Source organism: Elephas maximus, chromosome 24 (genome assembly GCF_024166365.1).
Source record: "Elephas maximus indicus isolate mEleMax1 chromosome 24, mEleMax1 primary haplotype, whole genome shotgun sequence".
In the NCBI taxonomy this organism is placed as follows: Eukaryota; Metazoa; Chordata; class Mammalia; order Proboscidea; family Elephantidae; genus Elephas; species Elephas maximus.
This window is the reverse complement of record NC_064842.1, coordinates 20,774,516-20,796,610: the sequence shown is the minus strand read 5'-3', so window position 1 is coordinate 20,796,610 and position 22,095 is coordinate 20,774,516. Positions and strand designations below refer to the sequence as shown.

The window sequence follows — 22,095 nt, the reverse complement described above, 5'->3', positions numbered from 1 at the left end:
TATGCAAAAATGGAGTTAAAAGGCAGAGTCTACTACCTTGCCTTACCTTGCACTCAAGCAGGTCATTACGCCCTGGCGTAAAGCAGTGTTCAGCTCTGGAGAGGCCTGCAACTGGACTAATGGGGCCCAGCTACAGCTGTGCTGGGCCCGCGACACCCACCTTCAGCCAGTTGCCCAAATTGCAGAATGCGCGACCAGGACCAAAAGAAGTTGACCTTGAGCATGAGCGGGGCCCTCACCTTCGTTGGTCCCAGCCTGGAGGTGTATAAGGTGTTCTCTGCCATTGACCTCCAGCGCCGAGTACCTCCTGGACATGATCCTGTGTGCTCCATCCCCCAATTGGCCACATAGAAATAATGGAGACTTGCCTCCCTCCTCCCTCTCCCCGCACGGCCTCCTCTGCCAAGAAGGGCTGCATTGTCCTGTCCTCCACCTGGAAGACACCAGGGCTAAGTGCAGTTGCCAAGCAAGTGACCTGAGAGGCTACAAAGCCTGTGCGGCATCTCAGCATTCGTTACTGCCAGGCATACATAATTGACGCGCAAAATAGTTGGATAGTAGATTTTCACTATTGTCAATGTGAGACAGTAAATGAGGAGCAGGCGTATTTCCATTTATCCATATTCTGTAACTTTCACCATTCATATTGTAAGCAGGCATCATGTCTTCAATGGAAACAGCACATTATAGTAAAGAGAGAACACTCGATAGGAAACAAAAGCTCAGGATTCATGGGCCATGTCACTTGCTAACCATAAGATTTAGGATAGGCCAAATAAACTCTTTCAGACTCAACTTCCTTATCCATGAAATAGGGATTAAGTACCATGCAGAATAGTTAGAGGGTCAAATAAGACTATGTGTATAAATTTTTTTTTAAAAACATAAGTTCTGTGTAAATGTGCCAGTTACCAGTTACCATGGACTCAGCTCCAACTCATGGTGACCCCACGTGTGTCAGAGTAGGACTGTGCTCCACAGAGATTTTAATTGTTGATTTTTCAGAAGTAGATAACAAGGCCTTTCTTCCAAAGCATCTCTGTGTGGACTTGAACCTCCAATCTTATGGTTAGTAGCCAAGTTCGTTAACTGTTTGTACCACCCAGGGACTCCATGTAAATATGTTGTTGTTGTTGTTAGATGCCATTGAGTGGGTTCCAACTCACAGTGACCCTGTGTACAACAGAATGAAACACTGCCCAGTCCTGTGCCATCCTCACAATCATTGCAATGTTTGAGCCCATTGTTGCAGCCACTATGTCAATCCATTTCATTGAGGGTCTTCATCTTTTTGGTTGACCTTCTGTTTTACCAAGCATGATGTCCTTACTTCTGGCAGTCCATGGCATGTCCAATATTCTTTGCCAACACCATAATTCAAAGGCATCAATCCTTCTTTGGTCTTCCTTATTCATTGTCCAGCTTTCACATGCATATAAGGCTATTGAAAATACCGTGGCCCGGGTCAGGAGGACCCTAGTCTTCAGAGTGACACCTTTGCTTTTTAACACTTTAAAAAGGTCTTTTGCTGCAGATTTGCCTCAATGCAATATGTCATTTTATTTCTCGACTGCGGTTTCCATGGACGTTGATTGTAGATCTGAGTAAAATGAAATCCTTAACAATTTCAGTCTTTTCTCTGTTTATCATGATGTTGTATGTAAATATAGTGGGGTATTATTATTATTATCAACTATAATCAATTATTATTATAATCAATCCAATCACTGACTCACAATATTTGTGAAGTACACAGGACCTTGTAAATCTCTAGTTTTATACTTGAAGAATCTGCAGCAGAGTCCATTTTAATCATCAGAGCAATTCTATTGAGATAGTATTGTCTCCTATTTAGATGGGGAAACTGAGGCTCTGAGAGGTTCTATAACTTACCCAAGGTCGCATAGCTAATATGTGTATCAGCAGTCTTGAAATGCAAGATGGTCAGCTGCCAGAGCTCATGCTTTTAATCACAGTGCTGTAGAGCCTATGCAAGGCTCCCCAACAAGCCAGCATCTGAACCAGCATGGACTCTCGGTGCCCAGATTCCCAGTTTCTGAGGCATCCTTCCTGATTTTCCCATTCCAACTCACTGGTGGCAATGTTACGTCTAAGGTCAAATTCTCTTCTGGGAGCTTTTCAGGCTAATGCTATGCCTCAGAGCTCTGCCAAGGTTACAGTAAGACTAAATGAACTTCTAAAAGTTTTTTTTTTTTTTTGTAGTTACTAATGGGTCATATGTGCATAGCAGTTAAAATATGCAGTTTCTGAAGCCATTCTTCCTGGGTTCTAATCCCAGCCCCATGACTGAACCTGCCGTGGACCTTGGACAAGCTACTTCACCTCTCAGTGACTCAGCTTCCTCATCTGTAAAATAAAAAGAAAATAAAGAGTCCTCACCTCATAGAATTGTTATGAAACTTAAATGAGTTTCTAAACCTGGCTGATGCATAGAAAGCAAGGTGTTTTTGTTAAAGTTCTTGGGTTTGATTTGGCAGTTTAAACTTAATTGTATATCATTATTAAATGAAAAATACAGCAATTAAAAAGAAAAAGCAAAAGAGTAGGCTTTCCTATAAAGCTGATAGAGGGGACTCCAAGACCCTCACATTCATCTCAAGAAATACTTAGTTCTAAGCTGCTTTTGTGGAGTTTTGTTCCAAGCCAGACATTTTTCACCTCACTTGGGAAGGGAGGTTAATTCTGTCTGTCAGAGAGTCTATTGGTCAGTTAAAGGAAGAATTGCTGGAATTCTCTGCAATGGTGGGAGGGCTACTTGGTGAATTGAGTATATATGTGCAGTCCTTTTGACAATAATGTTCATTGGGCTCTTTTACTACTTGATGTCGCACAAAAGATTGAAATCTAGAATCAATGGAACATGATGAATTAATTCCTTTGTGGGACACCATGTTGTTTTTGATGTTTCTTTGATAATTTTGAACAAAATAACTTCTGAAGTGATTACATAAGAAGAGCAATGCTTTTGAGTCATTTTTAAAATTGTTTCTCTTTGCTTAGTTGAATGCATATATTTAGTGGGGAAAGAGACTTCAGGCATTGCTTTGGCCTTGTATGGCACGCATACTGCTAGTGATGGAAATTTAACAGATTAAAGAAAATATTCGGGAGGCAGGGCCAAGATGGAGGAGTAGTCAGATGCTTCCAGTGAACCCTCTTACAACAAAGACCTGAAAAAAACAAGTGAAACGGTTATATTTATGACAAGCTAGGAGCCCTGAACATCAAAGGCAAAGTTAGAAAACAGACTGAGTGGCAGGAGGAGGGAGAGATGGTTCAGAAGCTGAGAGGAGTTGCCAGACCTGAATCACCGGGATCCCTCAGGCGCCATTCCTGGGAGTGGGCTGGTAGTAGCGTTCAGCAGCAGGTTCCCCAGGGAGAAACAGCCAGTTCAGCTGCAGTTTCCTCAGGGAGAAACAGCCAGCCGCACAGCCTACTCAAACCTCCGGAACCAGAGAAGAACGGCGCCCTCGGCAAAAGCTAAGTATTTGCGTATATTTTACCATGCCCCCAGCTCCGAAGCTGGCTTCAGTGGCTGTTGATTTCCCTGGGCCTGAGATGCGTCCTGCTGAGCACTCTGAGCCATTCTCCCGGCCTTGGAGAAGAAATAAATTCACAATTGGGGGAAAAGATAATCTGCCAACTCCACTAACCTGAGGAGCTCAGGACAGAAGCGGCTCTTGTCCAAGCATAAATGGTCCATGGACTCTGAATACCTTTCCCCCCGCATGACCTGTGTGAGCCTATTTTAGAAGAATAGGCACACTGCAACTGTTTCAGATGTGTGGTAGAGAGGTGGGTGTTTGATGTTTGACAACTTTGCCTATTAAGCAGGTCCTCACCTACCCACATCAGGGGCCTAAGGACTGGTGGCTCCACTCAGGTCACCCAGCCTCCTGCAACAGGGGTCCAAGGATAACTGGTATCTCCCAGTCCTTACAACCAAAAGCATTGGGTGCCCAAGGTCCATCTGCAGAACCCACCCACCTGTGTGCTGTAGGGAACAGGGACACGCTTTCCTCACAGACACTTGGGGGACAGTTGTCAGCCCGCTGCCTTGTTCAGAGCGTGACCCCCTGCTACAACCAGATACCGGTACCTATGCCAATCACCCCTGCCCCTCTAAGACTGTAGGACAGAGCCTGTACTGCACACTTGATGACTAACTACCTGGACACCTGCGCTGAATCCATACAAGAAAAGGGAGTGGACTCCTAGGCTCATATACCTGGTATCAGCTCTAGCCATATGGTGACAGGACGTTAGAGCTTCAAGGTGAAAATAATCAAGCTAGCTCACTCAAACAACCTACTTGGGCAAAACAAAGCAAGAAACTAAGATACAGTAAGCAAACATAAAGTAATACAATAACTTATAGATGGATCAGAGACAACAGTCAATATCAAATCACATAAAGAAGCAGACCATGATTGCTTCAACAAGCTCTCAAAACAAAGAATCAAGGGATCTTCTGGATAAAGGTGACTTCCTGGAATTACCGGATGCAGAATACAAAAGATTAATGTACAGAACTCTTCAAGACATCAGGAATGAGATGAGGAAGGAGATCTGGCAATACGCAGAACAAGCCAAGGAACACACAGATAGAGCAGGTGAAGAAATTAAAAAGGTTATTCAAGAACATAATGAAAAATTTAATAAGCTGCAAGGATCCATTGAGAGGCAGCAATCAGAAATTCAGAAGATTAAAACAATAAAATTACAGAATTAGACAACTCAATAGAAAGTCAGAGGAGCAGAATTGAGCAAGGGGAGGGCAGAATTGGTGAAACTGAAGATAAAGCACTTGGCACCAATATATTTGAAGAAAAATCAGATAAAAGAATTTAAAAAATAAAGAGACCCTAAGAATCATGTGGGAGTGTATCAAGAGAAATATCCTATGAGTGATTGGAATACCAGAACAGGGAGGGACAACAGAAAATACACAGAGGATTGTTGACGATTTGTTGGCAGAAAACTTCCCTGATATCGTGAAAAATGAGAGGATATCTATCCAAGATGTTCACTGAACTCCACATAAGGTAGATCTTAAAGTCACCAAGACTTATTATAATCAAACCTGCCAAAACCAGAGACAGAGAATTTTAAGAGCAGCCAGAGATAAACGAAAAGTCACCTACAAAGGACAGTCAAGAATAAGCTCGGACTACTCGGCAGAAACCATGTAGGCAAGAAGGCAATAGGATGACTTATATAAAGCATTGAAGGAAAAAAATTGCCAGCCAAGAATCATCTATCCAGCAAAACTGTCTCTCAAATATGAAGGTGAAACTAGAGCATTTCCAGATAAACGAAAGTTTAGGGAATTTGTAAAAACCAAACCAAAAGTACAAGAAATACTAAAGAAGAGTTTTCTGGTTAGAAAATCGATAATATCAGATATCAGCCCAAGACTAGAACACTGGACAGAGCAATCAGATATCAAACCAGATAGGGAAATCACAAAAATAAATCATGATAAAAAAATGCTCAAAACAGGAAACAGCAATGTCATTATGTAAAAGAAGACAACATTAAAACAATAAAGAGGGACTAAGAAATGTAGTTATTGATCTTTCATATGGAGAGGAAGACAAGGTGATATAAAGAAATAAAAGTTAGGTTTAAACTGAGAAAATATTTGGTTTTGTGATAGTATCTTAATGATATGTAGTGATATTTTCTGGGCTTGTGTTTTTTAGAAATTAATTTCTTTTTCAGAAATAGCTATTATCCATGAAATAAATTTTTTGTGTGAGATGGGCAGAACCATTTCCCCTTTTCACCCCTGGGAAATAAGCAGCAGTTTCAAAAACAGGTATTTCAAGGGCATTTGTTATAAATATAGAAAAGCCATAACAAGTGGCTCTTGAGTAACTCTTTTCCACTAAATGCAAATTTTTGTGTTTTATATGCTAAGCAAATGCATCATTAAAAGAAAGTAGGCCTCCATCTAGCTGATGTATTGCTGACTCTGGCTGCTAAGTGAAGCTCAACCAGTTCTCTGCAAGTGTGGGTACAGGGGACGGATGGGTATTAAGATGCCAAACATGCTATTCATGCTGAATTGTTTCTAACCACCTAGTGCTGTTTATTTGCGCTTTTTTTTTTAATCTCCTCCTCCTCCTTTGCCTATTATTCCTCTCACCTTTACATTCCTTTCCCTCTTTTACATGGTTCTGTTGATTTGCCTTCACTCTTCATTTCTAGAATATCCACATGTGGCCAAATTTTGTGCTCTTACATAGTGAAATGGTATGCTGGGGTGTGGCATTTTATTAAAATTCACTCTGGTAAGCTGTATTACCCAAAATCTGAGACTTACTCATTGTGAAACATGGACTCTTCATCAAACACCTAGTTGCCAGAAATCTCTGGGTTCCTTAAAAAAAAAAAAAATCTAGGACATGTAGACTTTGAGCTATCTTAACACTGAGGTTGTTTTATGTAAGCCAGATCAGCACTGAGGAAGAAACAAATCACAACTGTAGCTGATCGTAATGTATTGCCCCTTCTGGACTTCGTTATAGAAAGAAGTGCCTTATATTTGGCTTGATTCTTTAGCATCACAGAAATTCATTCAGGAAGTTGGATGAATAGGAGAAATCTGTATTCACTGGCCCAAGTCTTAATTTATACTCCGTACATAACATCTGTATGTCTGTATATAACATCTGTATGGTGCCTAAATTAATAGTGCCAGTTTTTCAGGACAGAAATAGTCTCTTTCAATATTGAAGTGATTAAAATCTTGTATTTTCAATTCCTCAATTATCTCAGTTTGATAGCAGTTAAACTAAATCCATGATGGTTTATAATTGAGGGATATGGTTCATCATATTCTACCCAGAGGAGACTTTTACACCTATATCAACAGTGTCTTTGAGGCTGAGGGTTTGAGAAAAAGACCTTGGAAGGCTGCAATTAGGGGCAGATGTGCCCTGATACCTCCGGCATGACTGGTTGCAATTTAACTATAAAAACGTTGCAGCCATCTGGGTAGCAAAACGGTTGAGGTCTGCTCTTGCCCATTTTTATAAGTATGGAGAAGATTTGTTTGACTTCATGATACTGGATTTGTTAGAGGAGATATGTCAAGCAGAAACTACCGGTATGTGGTGCGCAGCCGGAATGCATCTGCTGCCAACATCTTGGGGAGGCCTTTCCCTCAGTTGTTCACATGTAACATTCAAGGGTGTCTCAGTGCCTGGGTAACACAGTGTCACTGAATTGTACGTCCATTTTACATTCAGGGTAAAGCTGTGATTCTCATAAATAGCCTAATCATTAGAAGGAAAGAACATTAAAAAAAAAAAAAAAAAAAAGCCCTTCCTACTACTAATCTGTAGATTTCCCCAATTTTTCAGAGAGAAGAAACCAAATTACAGCCTCACTGTCACAGAACCTTCGAATTCTGAAAGTTAACGGCTGGCTTCCTTTTCACAGCAAAAAGCTTACTAACCTTTTTGAACCACTGTAGCATCAGTTCTGGAGGCCACATTGTCCTTCCTGATTTAGATAAATGTTTGGCTGTGTACCTCCACATCTAGAGCTACTAGAGTTTTTGCTGATTTGCTTGGCACATCTCCAGCAAAATAGTCCATTAAAATTCAAATCCTTTCCCAATAATTGAGACAATCAATTTGCATTAAACAAGGCACAATTATAATTTTATGTACAATTTAAATTCTATAAGAAATAATCAGTGTGTAATGAAGAGGGACACTTATTTTGATGCAAAACGATGTTTTTAGAGTCTGCATTAAACAAATCTTTCATATTTTCAAAATAGTCCTGTCATTATCTTTGGTGTAGGGGAGCTCTATTGTGTTTTAACATAGGGACTAGTGTATCCTCAGGACCACTTGCTTGGTTAGCAATGTGACTTTCTCTCAGTGGCATTTAAATTGAAAGCAGTGAGATAGAAGAAGTAGGTACTTGTTTGCTACTTAATATGCAACATTTCTTATACAAAGAGCAAACAAAGAGGACACACCTGGAGCGGGTTTGTTGCCTCTGTACCAGCATTAGCTCAAAAGGCATCATTGATTCATCATTGCCTTTACCTTTTTGTAATAGACCAGCTACTTGTTCCTCAAGCAGAGATCTTGTGTTGGTTCCTAAGGAAATCATTCGAAGGCATTTGAGAAGGTAGCGTAGGATAGGGAGGTTAAGTTGCCCTGGTCTGCGCCTTTGTACTGAAGAGCGCCTGGGAAAGCTTCAGCCCCCCAGCTAGCAGCCGTGCTAGACAGCCCGGCGACAGGACGGTGCCTGGAGGCTCTGCGGAGTTCTCTTCCTCTCATTTGTAAGCTCTTAATGAGACTGGTATTGTCCGTTAGGAAATCTAGAATACTGGAGAAATATTATTAGGAAGAATATAGTAAAAATAATGACAAGACAGAAAACAAATCCTGTCAGAGCCCGAGAATATATTTGGCTTCGGCTTGCTGTGTCTGTCTGTTTCCATAAACGGTCCAAAATAGAAACCGGATGTTTAAAATCTCTCTCCCTCTCACATGCTCTCCTCCCCCTGCAGCCTTTCTTCCTCTTCAGTATTAGGAGACTTACTATTTTTATTTATATTCCCATTTTTCAATATTTGCCATTTGTGTGGATGACACATTAATTTTTAATGAAATATTTTCAGACTCTTGGAACTCTTGGAATAGCTGAATCATAAAAGAAAACTTGATATAGACTCAGGCAGCATATAAACTGAATAGTACACTTAACATTATTTTCCCCATTCACAAATGGCACGTGGTTCTTTTAAAAGATGAAGGCTGTTTACATTTAAATTTCTTATCATTGTATGCAAGTCTAAGTTATATAACTTTTATGATGCGAGGGTATTTAGGCACCATTCTAATTATTCATTTTAGAAAGAAATATAAAAACAGTATGTTAAGCAGTTCTCTCCAGTACTTTTCTTTTTATCTACGAACATGTTTTTGACAAGCTACATTTCTGATAAAGAAATACAGTTGTGACTTTTCATTTTAGCTCTGTTGCAGTTAGATTTTAAAGAAGAATGCATTTGTTTCTTGGGGCAGTTCATTTTTTTCAACCAGTAATTGTTTTTGTTTTGTTTTTTTTATACTTTATTTTATCTTTTCGTTTTTGAGAATATACACAGCAGCACACACACCAATTCAAGAGTTTCCACATGTACAATTCAGTGACATTCATTACATTCTTCGAGTTGTGCGGCCATTCTTACCCTCTTTGCTGAGTTGTTCCTCCCCCATTAACATGAACTCACAGATTACTATCTAATCTTCAAGTTGCTGTTATCAATTTGATCTCATATACATCTTAAAAGAGCATAATTAATGCTCAAGACGTTACCGGAATAAGGTTCTTGCTTCTCACTGGTCAAGAATGAGCAGGTAAGGAACGTAGTTTTCCACAGGATCAAAGCTTTATTGAAAAGGCTCGCAAGCTGAGACAAGGAGGGCCTAGAGCAAAGTTTACCCTCCTGTCAGAAAACAAAAGATGGGCCTGAGTTTTTAAAAGTTAATGGGCAGGAAAAGATTCATGTTTATTCATAGGCACAGGCGGGAATATGTTAACTAAGGTGCTTGCGCAGCAGCTTTCCAAGATAGCTCCTGTCCTGGAGGCCTCTGGGGTTCGAAGCAGGACTTATTATGGGGTGTCACGCCTGCACAGTCTGCTGCTCTCTGGGTTCAATTCCCCGGCTGGGGCTATGGCCCCTCACTGCCCCTGGTGGAAGGTCACACGGCAGCCACAGGTGGATGTTCTGTGCCTGTCCCTGGGCCTGGTCTTCCCCATTTGCTTCTGAAAGGCAACTTTAAAGAAGTTTATGGGCTGTTTTTAGATACCCTGCCCCGTTGTTCTGGGGAATGGCTTTGTTTCTGTGCCCTGGCCCATTTCTTGTTACTTTGTTTGCAGATTTGGGGGCTCCTCTGTTTTCTGTCTTACCCTATTACCTCTCTGATGATATAGCCTATTTCTCTTTTACTTGCTTCTCCTCTAACCACAGCAGTCTCTTCACTATTTCTCAAACAGGCACCCTCTGATCTCAGGGCCTTTGCTCCCTGTCTTAAAGGCAGACATTCTTTACTTGTTAAGCTAAACTATTGTTTGGTTTAAGAAGACTTAAGGGGATGTTTTTGGTTTAAGGTTTAAAGATTATCTCAGGGCAGTAGTTTTGGGCATTCCTCCAGCCTCCATGGCTCCAGAAAGACTGGAATCCATAAGAATTTTAAATTATGGTCTGCATTTTCCTTCTTTTGATTAGAATTCTTCTATAGCCTCTTTGACCAAAATGTTCAGTAATAGTAGCCAGGCACCATCCAGTTCTGGTCACATGGCAAAAGGGCGGAAGGGGGGCAATCAGCCATTCATTCCATTTCCTCCTCGTATTCCTGACTTTCTTTCTCTGATGTTTCAGGTGAATAGATTCCAATTGTTGTGGCTTGGATGGCCGCTTGCAAGCTTCTAAGACCCCAGGCACTATGCAACCAACTAGGAGGTAGAACAGAACCATTAAACACGTTATTAGGCCTATTAACTGGGATATCTCGTGAAACCATGACCCTAAACCTCCAAGCCAAGAACTGAATCCCATGAGGTGTTTGGTTGTACATAAGCAGCCTCAGCAACTATTCTTTTTTGTTGTTGATGTTGTTGTTGTAAATATATCACACAGTTTTTGCCAATTTAACTTTATACATTTGCCTGTTCTTGTCTTTTTATGTAAGTGAAGTCATACAGTATTTGTCCTTTTTGTGGTTGACTTACTTCACTCAGCATAATGTTTTCAAGCTCCAACCATATTGTAACGGGTATCAAGACTTCATTTCTCTAACTGGCTGAGTAGTATTCCATCATATGTATGTACCACATTTTGTTTATCCATTCATTTGTTGATGGAAATTTAGGTTATTTCCACCTTTTGGCTATTGTGACTAGTGCTGCAATGAATGTTGGTGTACAAGTGTCTGATTGAGTCTCTGCTTTCATGTCTTCTGGGTATATACCTAGGAGTGGAATTGCTGGGTCATATGATAGTTCTGTTTTTAGTTTTTTTAGGAACTGCCACACTGTTTTCCACAACTGCTGTACAATTTTGCATTCCCACAAGCAATGGATAAGGGTTCCAATTTTCCCACATCCTCACCAAGATTTGTTATTTTCGTTTTTTATTTATTTTTTATCTTAGACATGCTAGTGGAAGTTAAATGGAATCTCACTGTACTTTTGATTGTCATCTCTCTGATGGCTAATGATGCTGAGCATCTTTTCATGTGTTTGGCAGCCATTTGAATGTCCTCTTTGGGGAAATACCTATTCAAGTCCTTTGCCTATATGTCTCGGTTATTTGTCTTTTTGTTGTTAAGTCATTGACGTTTTATGTATATTTTGGTTATTAGGTTCTTATCAGATGTATGGTTTATGAAGATATTCTTGTTGATAGCTTGTCTTTTCACTTTTTTGGTAAAGTCTTTTGGTGAACAAAAGTTTTTAATTTTTATGAGATCCCATTTCATTTTGTGTTTTACTGTTTTTGTGCTCTTGTTATATTAGCTCATCCATTGTTAAAAGCTAGTCCCAGCAGCACTGCCCCTGTATTTTCTCCTAAGAATTTGATGTCAACTGGTAATTGTTTTGAGTTTTGTATTTGTAAAATTAAAATTAATACTAGAAATTATTTAAACAACTTTATATTGCATGTTATTCTCAGAACTAAACCCAGAACTATAGCTTTGTAATTAATTTTGGAACTGTAAACTAATAAAAATAACTTCTTCCAAATGTTTTTCATTGAAGCTAGCATGGACATTTAAAGTGTCACATCTTACAAATTTTTTCCTATTCTCAAATAACAATGATATCATTTATCAATTTTATATTGGTAATTTAAATTTTATTTTAATCTATGTATAAAGTAAGTTAACTTTGTATTTTCTTCTTCTTAATTAAAATTCCTGTATATTTTTACCCTTCCCGAGTAAATTTACTCATTTTCAACATTAAAAATGATATTTTTTCTTCAATTTTTTTTATGTAATATATCCTTAAAAACTAATAAAAGCTTTAAGGAATGCTGCCTGTCATATATGAGTTGAATTGCACAGAATAGCATTTTAAAGAACCAGAGGAGACTGGAGAGATAATCTAGTCTGACTCCGTTTCATAACCTACCACTCACCCTCCATCCCTACCCCTAACACATACACACACATTATAGATGAGAAAACTGAGGCCCAGCAAGGTAAAGTGACTTCCAAGGCTATGGTCCAGGTAATGACTAGAATCTGTTTTCTGACATCTGGTCTAGTATTTTCTACTGTACATACATACGTGGTTTGTATGTTCCCAGAAGCAGGGAGGTGGGGTAATACTAATAATCAAAAGGAAAATGATAAATGGAGGTAAATAATTACATTTTAAGTCGAAGCTGTCTTATCCATTGAGCTTGAGGTCAAAAGTAGGATGGTTAATTGGAAGGTCAGGAAATCATAACAAGTGATGTATGTTGGGTCAAGGCGTTTTCTTTGTGTGTGGACAACCTGATTTGGAGTGCCACATTGTTTTTCCTGCATAAACCTGTATCTTTTTTTGTACCAATTTTGGTTTCTTTAAGCCAAATGAGGATACTTAAAGACACTGGGAAGCAGCCTCCATACAGAATTCTCTATTTTAATGAACCCCTCCCCATAAAGTTTTTTACAGTTCTCTCATTAACACCTACCATGTTTTTACACAAGTAACACACGCCCTCTACATTTGTTTGCCAACCGTGCCCTCCCACCTCTGTGAGGTATTTTCATAAACACTGATATACCAATTTTTTTAACATGCTGCTGTAAAAAGAAATTAGCATAGCGTGCTTATGAAAATACCTCATGGGGGGAGGGCAAGGTTAGCAAACAAACATAAAAGAGTGCGTTATTTGAGTAAAACATGGTAATTTGAGACTTTTTTTTTAAGAAAACACATTTACTGAGTTTTTCTAAATCATTCTACGTTTTTAAACAATCATATTTCTGAGCTCACTAACCATTAAATTATGTTTATGTCAGCAGCATAAAAGAAAATACAACTGACTTTCAGAAGTATAACATAACTGGTGGGAGCAGAAGTGCACGGTTGTCTTAGGGAGTAGCGGCCATTGGCCACACATATCGAGTGTGCCCTGGACATTATTCATTACATCTTACAGAGAGAAAAGGAAAGTGTTGGCGAATTGGGTGATCAGCATAAGTGGTGATCCGTTCCCAGAGCTTCTATTCTACTTCGAAAGGAACTACTAGAGTCAGATAAATGAGAGTATGCAATATAATAACTGGTTTTATAAGAAGGAGCTGCGTTTTTCACACAATCTTTCCATTTCTATCAGAAAGAGACCAACCTGAAGGCAGAAGAAGGGAACTTTTTCTGTTCCTTTCTGCTTTCTCATCCCCTAGGTTAAGAAGCCCAGCCTCACACCAGCCAGGAGCTGGGCCAGTGGAATGTTCTTATACCAAGCAAACATTGCCCCAGTGTGCATGGCAGTAAAAGCAGTGGCCACATTCAGTCTAGAGAATCACCCCTCAGGTGCAAGTTCCAAGTGACCTGCTGCCCGGTTGAGGATGCCTGGAGCTGTAGCCCTGCTTTCTCAAAAGGGGAGCTGGTCTACTCCTTACACAAAGTCACAGAAGGGCTTCCCTAGGGGGCTGCACTGCTGAAGATGCGGATGGTTTCAAAATAGGTTCAGATAAATTCTTGGGTTAAAAGCCCATGCCTAATTCTTAAGAGGTACTGTGAATGTATTAGGGATCATTCCTAAGTAGTGAATAAACAAGTCAGCAAGTAATGAACAACAACCCTCCCTCTCTCAATTAAATGAATATAATCCTTCCACCTTTCCTTTTGTTGTTGTTGTTGTTGTGTGTGTGTGTGTGTGTTGATGCAAGCATCCATTCATTTTCCTTTTTTAGGACATGGTATTTATCAAGATGATGATTGTACATGGTTGCTTGACACACACACAAAAGAAAATGTTTTACCTAACTCGCTCTTCATTCCATTGCAACATTTGCAGTGACCTAAATAGGTGGGTCGCTATGAGTCGGAATCGACTCGACGGCACTGGGTTTTTTCTGGGTTAAATAGGTGGGGCATAATTTTTCCAAATGTGTTCTATGGACACCCAGTCCTACAAGATGGTCTTTAAAGAAAGAATTGCATAATGTTGTAGTTTGAGGACACATTGCATGAACTATTCACATTTTGGAGATTCAAAATGCACATTAATATGTTAAAAGACTTGGTAAGTCTTCGAAGTGATTCATTATTTTTAAAGCTTAAATTAATTTTAATTAAAATAATATCATGGAAATACTAGTGAAAACTTAAAACCTTTGGAATGGGCACAAATATGGACCTCTTACAGCCAATTAACTAGGAAGCTGTCTTCCAAAGTTCTTGACAGAGAAGAATGAATACCTCCGGTACTGCATCTGTTTGTTGAAACATCTCTAGACATTTCTCATCAGAATTACTCTTCCAGGGGTGAGGGTTGAGGGGCTGGAAACTGTTAAGGTTTGCAGAAAACTTGAGCTCCCACTAGTGGTTAACATTCCCTAGTTCTAGGCAGTTAGTCACTCCCTGTTGTTTGTAGTAATACCCTTATTTTCTAGCACTTAGAATTCTGTATTTCATGGTGTTTTATGTCTTTCTCTCTCCTTAGATTGTGAGATCTTTAATGAGAAGCATGTGTTTTCAATCTCTGAAGTCCCAGTGCATAAAACTATGTTGAATCATGAGGAATTCACTAAGAACTGAATTTCTTTTAATTCAAAAGCTATTAGCTCATGGTTGGGATTAATACTCACTGATTCCATGAGTGTCCTCAGTTCTTTCCACCAGCCTTTAGGATTTGAAATCACCTGGCCTTATTAGCTGTTTTTCAATCTTTCCAAGCTACAGAAGTTTCATCCATTAGAACAACAACAACAAAAAGTGATTGAATACGTGTCACATGATTGAAACTCTACCAGGCCATATGTGTAAGATAAATTAAACAATCACTGACTAACAGAAATTCACAGTCTGGTGGGAGCCAGAGAATTGTTAAGCCCTCACTCTACCCCAAGCGGTCAAGATTTCATAGAAATATGCATGTATCAGTATAAGGTCACAGAAGAGACACAAACCCAGCCTGCGGGACCTCAGTAACTTCATGGAAGATGGCCTATCAGAGCTTAGCTTTAGAAAACATACAGGTGTAAACTAAGGAAAGGGCAAGGATTCATGTCAGGCGTTGAGGAAAATGAAGGAAATTTCTGGAGGAGAGAAAAAAACATTACACAGCTCAGAATAACAAACTGGTCAGTGTTGGAGGAGTGGAAGGTGGGAAGCAGGGAGTGCACTGGGCTTCCATGCCAGGGACCTGGCTCTTTAACCTTGTAGGTGTTGGGGAGCCAAGAAAGCATTTAGATAAGGGCATAGTAGTGGATTTGTGTTTCAAATAGCTCACTCTGGTGGCAGCATGAGGATAGATTATAGAGAGCCAGACAGAGAAACCAGATAGGAAATGATGAGTGCAGGTAACAGGAGTGGAGAGGAGGGGGTGGGCTAGAGAAATATTTAGCAGGTAAAATTGGCTAGTTATTGATGGGTCATAAGAGATGAGGAAAAGGGAGGAATCAAGTAATTTTTTCTTCTATTACTGTTAGTACCTGTTTTTTTGATCTAATCCCAGTGACGTTCTTTGTGTCACTGAGAAGGAACTTGCAGAATGCCTTAAAAGCCCATGATTTTAAAATGACATTTGTTGGTTGTGTCTTCATCTGGTTTAAATTTTCCTGAAGCAAGCCTACCTTCTTATTTTCAAATTTAGGTTTCCCTATGTCTATGACTGTTCAAACTAGATTTATTCTTTTTGTAGCATTTTTAAATCCCAAGAAATGGATCTCAAGAATTGTATCAAAAGGGGGATTGGTGCTGACTTTTTCATCATTCTCTCTCTAACTGCTCACATCGCCATTATAATGCCTCCCTCATCACCCCACCGGGTTTATCTCCCCTCTCTGCACTGTGATAGCATTTTCCATCTGTGTACCTCACTTATGCAATGCACTGCCATACACCTGGTACTGTTCTTGGTGCGAGGTAGAAATCCTACCTTACAGGACAGATGTTTACATAAATAATAAAATATAGTGTGATAAGTATTATGATAGTTTTCTTTGACCAGTTCTACTAATTATGAATCCAAAGCAATATTATTTCTAAGAGAAGAACATTGAAAATAATCTAAATAACCCAAATGTCCAACATCAGATTAGTTACATAAACAAGACACAAACCAAAAACAAACTTGTTGCTGTCAAGTTGATTCTGACTCATGGTGACCCTAAGGACAGAGTACAACTGCTCCTTAGGGTCTCCAGGGAGCAGCTGGTGGATTCAAACTCCCGACCTTTTGGTTAGCAGCCAAGTGCTTAACCATAGCACCACCATAACAGGTGATATATATTTTTTTCCTGAAATTGTAAAATGCCATTGAAGTCACTTGGGGGGGGGGGGGGAGTACTTATTGGCATTGCAAAATGTTCAAAATATATTTCTAAGGGGAAACAGGATAAAAGTAGTATATATTATATGATACCATTTTTGTAATAAATGTGCACTCAAAATACTATATATTTTTCATACTGTAGCTTGCATATCCCACATGTGGACTCAGAGTTTCCCCATGCCAACTTATATATAAAACTCAGAATCTCCTTGAGTTCCCCCAAAGACTTCATATGCACAAAAATACTGCTGATCTAGATGGACTTCCCTGAAGATATAAGAAGATGGAGAACATTTATACTACACATCCCTCAGAAATAATGTAACAGGCTCCCTTGATCCTTACTTGTCTCCTCCCAAGTCCTTTCCTTTGTACTCCCACTCTGGAATTTTTTCCTCTCTCCTTTTCCTCCTCCCTCCAGGTAACATTCAGATTCTTTGGCTTCTCATACTCCTGCGAAAACCACAGATTCCTTACTCCTCTATCAAGCAGAATAATCCAACTCTGCCCCAGCTCTTATCTCAAATGTACATGAACTCAAACTACCCTAGTTCTTGACTAAGAGGTAAATTTAACATTGCAACCTTTTACACACACGTGTACACATGTGCACACTAGAATATAATACGTTAACGGTCTCTGGGCAGTGGGATTATTAGTGAATTTTCTTCTTTTTCATTCTGCAATAATTTCTAAGCTTTCTGCACTGGGCATGTGTTACTTTTTTTTTTTTAAGGAAATGTAAACTGTTAAAAAAAAAAAAAACACTTAGCTCAGGTTTTGCCTCTTCTAGTAAACCTTCCCTGACTAACCCCCTCCAAGCAGGGTTAGATCCCTCCATCCATTTTTTCCATTTTGCCTTTTTAATTTCTTTATCCCTCTATCCATGTACTTATCTCATTCCCTTATAATTACCTTTTTTTTTTTTTTAAAATCATGTTTTCCTCCTCGTTCTCAGATCCTTCCTCCTGAGTTCCTTTGACTCGTAGGACCTATCGTAGACCTTCTTCTCTCCCTCTACAACAGATTCTTAAGCTGAAATCCATAGTTGGGTGTGTACCTCCAGAAAATGTATACAGAATTTAATGTTTATTCCCCCCCCCCCCCAAAAAAAAGCAAACCCAGTTATTTCTTGAGTGCCTACATTATGCCTGGCAAGGTTCTAGGTGCTAATCCTTTCTCAGACTCTTAAAACCCTTAAAACTACTGCACCACTGGTCCCTGTACTCCCCCTGCTGGTTCGTTGTGGGTTTTCCTTATCTAGGACGTGAGTCCCATAAGGCGAGACCTTGTATGTCTTGATCTGATTGATATGTTTTCCTACTGCCTAGAAGACTGCCTGGAACATAGTAGCCACTCAAATAGTATAATGTTTTGAATGAGGTAGAAGGGCATTTATTGTGATCTCATTTTTCAGAGTTGAGGAGGCAGGAAGTAATCAAAAGCATTCTAAGACTCTGGGACTTCAAACTGGGCTTTACACTTAGTCCTGTCACAAAATTGATCTTGGAGGAGCGTTCAGCTTAGTGCCTGGGTAGGTGTCTGTTTCTTTGCCTATCAGGCTGCACTCTGTGATCTCCTTAGCCCTTTCTGACTCTAAAATTACACTACTCTTGGCTGACTCAAGATCCGCCTCTAGGTCAGCAGGGTCAGTGCAGTATAAAAGCCCGGGCTTCCTGGCTCTTGGGGTAGAGATGTGGCAAGGTGGCAGCTCTCGAGTTTGACGTTCCCTTTGGCTTCACCTAACATGGATCATTTTGTTTTGGGAGGTAGTTTTTTTCATAGAAACCAGACAGCATATTGTTTAAATAGTAGGCTTGATGTCTCAGTGTAACATATTGGCCCACTGAGATCTCCAGGAGTGTGAATCACAAACCCGCCTCTGTATGTTTCTGATATAGTGTGAATGTTCTGGGTGTAAGAAAATCCTGTTACGAATGATCAGGTTATCTCATTTTGCCATCAATCACGTTTTGAAATATTAAGTTGGTAGAATAGCTACTAAAAAAACCCCACTGCCGTCGAATCAATTCACTAGTCCAGGGTAAATAGATTCTTTCAACTAGAGCAAAATATTTTAAAAAATCAGATAGTGCAGTTTCTAGCCCAACTTATATTTCCTTTATTTTCTTCAGACTGTATCTATGCCTGGGATTGTGTGTTTAAAGTTCAGCTTTGTGTGTGGTATTCCTGTGATAATTTCAGTACATAAAATAAGCTGTTTACAAAAGCCAACCTGAGACCGATACTCCACAGCAGTTTAGCAGCAAATTTCTACTCTGGGTATTTAACAATAATTGAGATCTTTCTATTGGCTTTACATAAACTCCGATTAGTAGTAAAATCTAAGTACCATCCCATTTGGCAAACCCTTAACACTTCAAGCAGTCACGAATTTGCTTCTGATTGTGCTTTTCGTTCGCACCTAGCTCAGAGTTTTGCCTGATGCTTTTTTAAATCCTCTAATTTACAGGCTGTGGTAAATTTAAAATGAGGCCAGATGAATGCTGCTGAACTTTTGTATTGCACTGATGAATATGGTATTTTGCTTCAACTATCTACCTGTTATATATTCAATGACCTTTAAAACATGGAATAGATACTTCTTTTTGTATATGCTGTGTAAGGTTGGTTATTAGTATTGTCTTCCTTTTGAGAGACATAGAGGCCAAGCAGAGCACCTGGGAGCTAATTTCAATGAAACAGAAATACAGTTTCCTGTTCATGGAGCTCACAGCTAGTCAGCTGAGCAGAGAGGCCACTTTTGTATTTGGTTTTCTTGGAGCTGTGGAAGGTGATCATCCGCCCTAAAACCATTTCTCCATCCCCTGCAGCCCCAATGTGCCACAGGGTTTGTTATGTAGGCCTGTCTATGTACCTTTTTGGGGTTGTTAGAACTTATTTTGTAGCTTTGAGTAAGAAAAAAGGTAGCTTTTTTTTTTTTACTGGCTCCTACTAAATGCTTTTAATGTGTTATCACATTTATTATTATGGGTAATAATAGTCTTGTTCTCCAAAGAGCAAAGTGAGTCTTGGAGAGGTTAAATTACCCCTTAACGAGGTTATCTACAGCCTGCGTCATTTCTGTGATCCTGCACTGTCTTCCTGGTTACACAGACCTGTGTTTCCCCCTAGATGGTGAGCGACTAAAGAAAAGTGTTTATTATGTCACTGCATCTTGCGCAGTGAGCAGCACAGTACTTTGCACCAGGCAGACCACCTAGCTATGCAGAATTTCAGTAGACATGACAAGTGTGCCCACCACTAGGCTGGGAGTCTGGGGTGGTCGGAAAAACTTCCTAGAGCTGGTGCAAATAAATACTTGATAAAGTAAGTTGAATCTACATCATATATATAACTTTGTGATAGTGTCGATTTGGGTTACAATAACCAAAATCAATATTAATTTTAAAATTATATACACTACTTAGGATAAAAGTTCCATAATTCATAAGACAAGAAAAGCCTAGGGTACATTTTTAAAGAAAAGTACAATTTTCAAAGGAGGGAATCTTTCTATTTCAGAAAGAAAGTGAGAAAAATTTTAAAGTATAACAAAAAATTCTTAGGGAAAGGGACCACAACTACCACAGCCTCCACCAGACTGAGCCCAGCACAACTAGTTGGTACCCTGCTACCACTACTGACTGCTCTGACAGGGATCACAACAGAGGGTCCAGGACAGAGCTGGAGAACAACATAGAACAAAATTCTGACTCACAAAAAACGACCAGACTTACTGGGCTGACAGAGACTGGAGAGACTCCCAGAGTATGGCCCCTGAACACCCTTTAGCTCAGTAACGCAGTCACTCCTGAGGTTCACCCTTCAGCCAAAGATTAGACAGGCCCGTAAAACAAAATGAGACTGAAGGGGCACACCAGCCCAGGGACAAGGACTAGAAGGCAGGAGGGGACAGGAAAGCTGGTAATAGGGAACCCAAGGTCGAGAAGGGGAGCGTGTTGACATGTAGGGTTGGCAACCAACGTCACAAAACAATATGTGTATTAATTGCTTAATGAGAAGCTAGTTTTTTTTTTAGTATGCCCCGTAAAGCTTCATCTAAAGTACAATTAAAAAAAAAAATTCTCAGGGAATTTTGAGATTTTGTTTTACCCTATCATGAAAAAGTGGACCAGTTGATAAACAGTTATTGTTTTACTTCTATTTGTCTTGATCACACTCAATTGCGTTAAGAGACTGTAGGCTCCGATATTTAGTAAATGACCCTAATTCAAAATGTCTTACTTCAAATTCAGCCAGATAGAAAGCCAGACTGTTGTTACCAAATCTTACTTTAAGCAAACCCAGATTTTAAATCCACATTTACAAAAGAGGCTATTTACGTGGTCATTCTTCACTTAGCAATGTAAGTCGTCGTAGTAAGTTCTCTTTGCAATGCTTGTAAATGTGATTCAGTTCATTAGAAATCTTCTTATGCAGCACATTGCAAGTACAAAGTATATTATTCATCAAACCAGCAGCTTCTGATTGTCAAAGTATTTGGTTTTGTCGTTGTTGTTAGGTGTCATTGAGTCAATTTTGACTCATAGCGACCCCATGTGACAGACTAGAACTGCCCCATAGAGTTTTCTTGGCTGTAATCTTTATGGGAGCAGATCACCATGTCTTTCTCCCGTGGAGCAGCTGGGTGGGTTTGAACTGCCAGCCTTTAGGTTAGCAGCTGAATGAATGTTTAGCCGTTGCACCACCAGGGCTCCTGATTTATTTTTTAAACAAAACCAAACTCATTGCCATCAGGTCAGTTTCGACTCTTAGCAGAGTAGAACTGCCCTATAGTGGTCAAGAGCTCAGGCTGCCAACCAGTTTGAATCCCCCAGTTGCTGCTCCTTGCAAACCCTATGGGGCAGTTCTCCTCTGTTCTATAGGGTCTCTATGAGTCTGAACTGACTCAAAGACAATGGTTTTTTGTTTTTTTTTTTAAATAGGGTTCCCAAGGCTGTAAAATCTTTATGGGAGCAGACTGCCACATCTTTCTCCCATGGAGTGGCTGGTGGGTTCAAACCACCAATCTTTTGGTTAGCAGCTGGGCGCTTAACCACTGTGCCACCAGGGCTCCTTATTTGTTTTTTAAACATACACACACGCACACACACACACACATGCATACAATTATATATATGCATGCACATAAAATCATTCTATTGAGCACCTTCTATGTGTTGGGCACTGTCCTGGGCTCTGATGAAACAAACAGTATGTCAGTGCACAGTCAAGGAGTGAGGACCAGTAAAGCAGGGTGAGGGCAGCGATCACGGTGCCAGGGGCTGGGGAAGCTCGAAGCAGGGGCTCCCTTCTTTGGTCTTCATCATCCTCGTATTCTGTCTCTTCTAATTCCTTACCCAGTGGATGAACCAGGAGCATGCACAGTTCATCTTGGTGGAAAGCCCTGTCCCTCTGCCTCCTCTCCTTGGCCTCATCCACAGAAAGGGGAAGCCTAGCGTGATCAGGCTCTCTTCTCATCCTAATCCTACCTGGGTCAGAGGGGAACTTCACTTATGAACAGTGTGGCTGGCCTG

The 22,095-nt window shown here is 40.0% G+C and overlaps 1 protein-coding gene across 6 annotated transcripts in view; it reads left to right on the top strand.

Annotated features, from left to right (window-relative positions):
* SDCCAG8 (SHH signaling and ciliogenesis regulator SDCCAG8) overlaps nt 1-22,095 on the top strand; it is a 242,418-nt gene that overhangs the window by 174,198 nt on the left and 46,125 nt on the right. The window contains exon 17 of one of the 6 annotated variants that reach the window (XM_049868128.1): nt 10,439-11,675. The exons of 4 other annotated variants lie outside the window; for them this stretch is intronic. In XM_049868128.1, the coding sequence (XP_049724085.1) occupies nt 10,439-10,442 (4 nt within the window). In that variant the 3' untranslated portion in view covers nt 10,443-11,675. Of the gene's footprint in view, nt 1-2,223; nt 8,878-10,438; nt 11,676-22,095 lie in introns of those variants that run through there. One more of the 6 variants, XM_049868127.1, reaches the window with a different exon arrangement.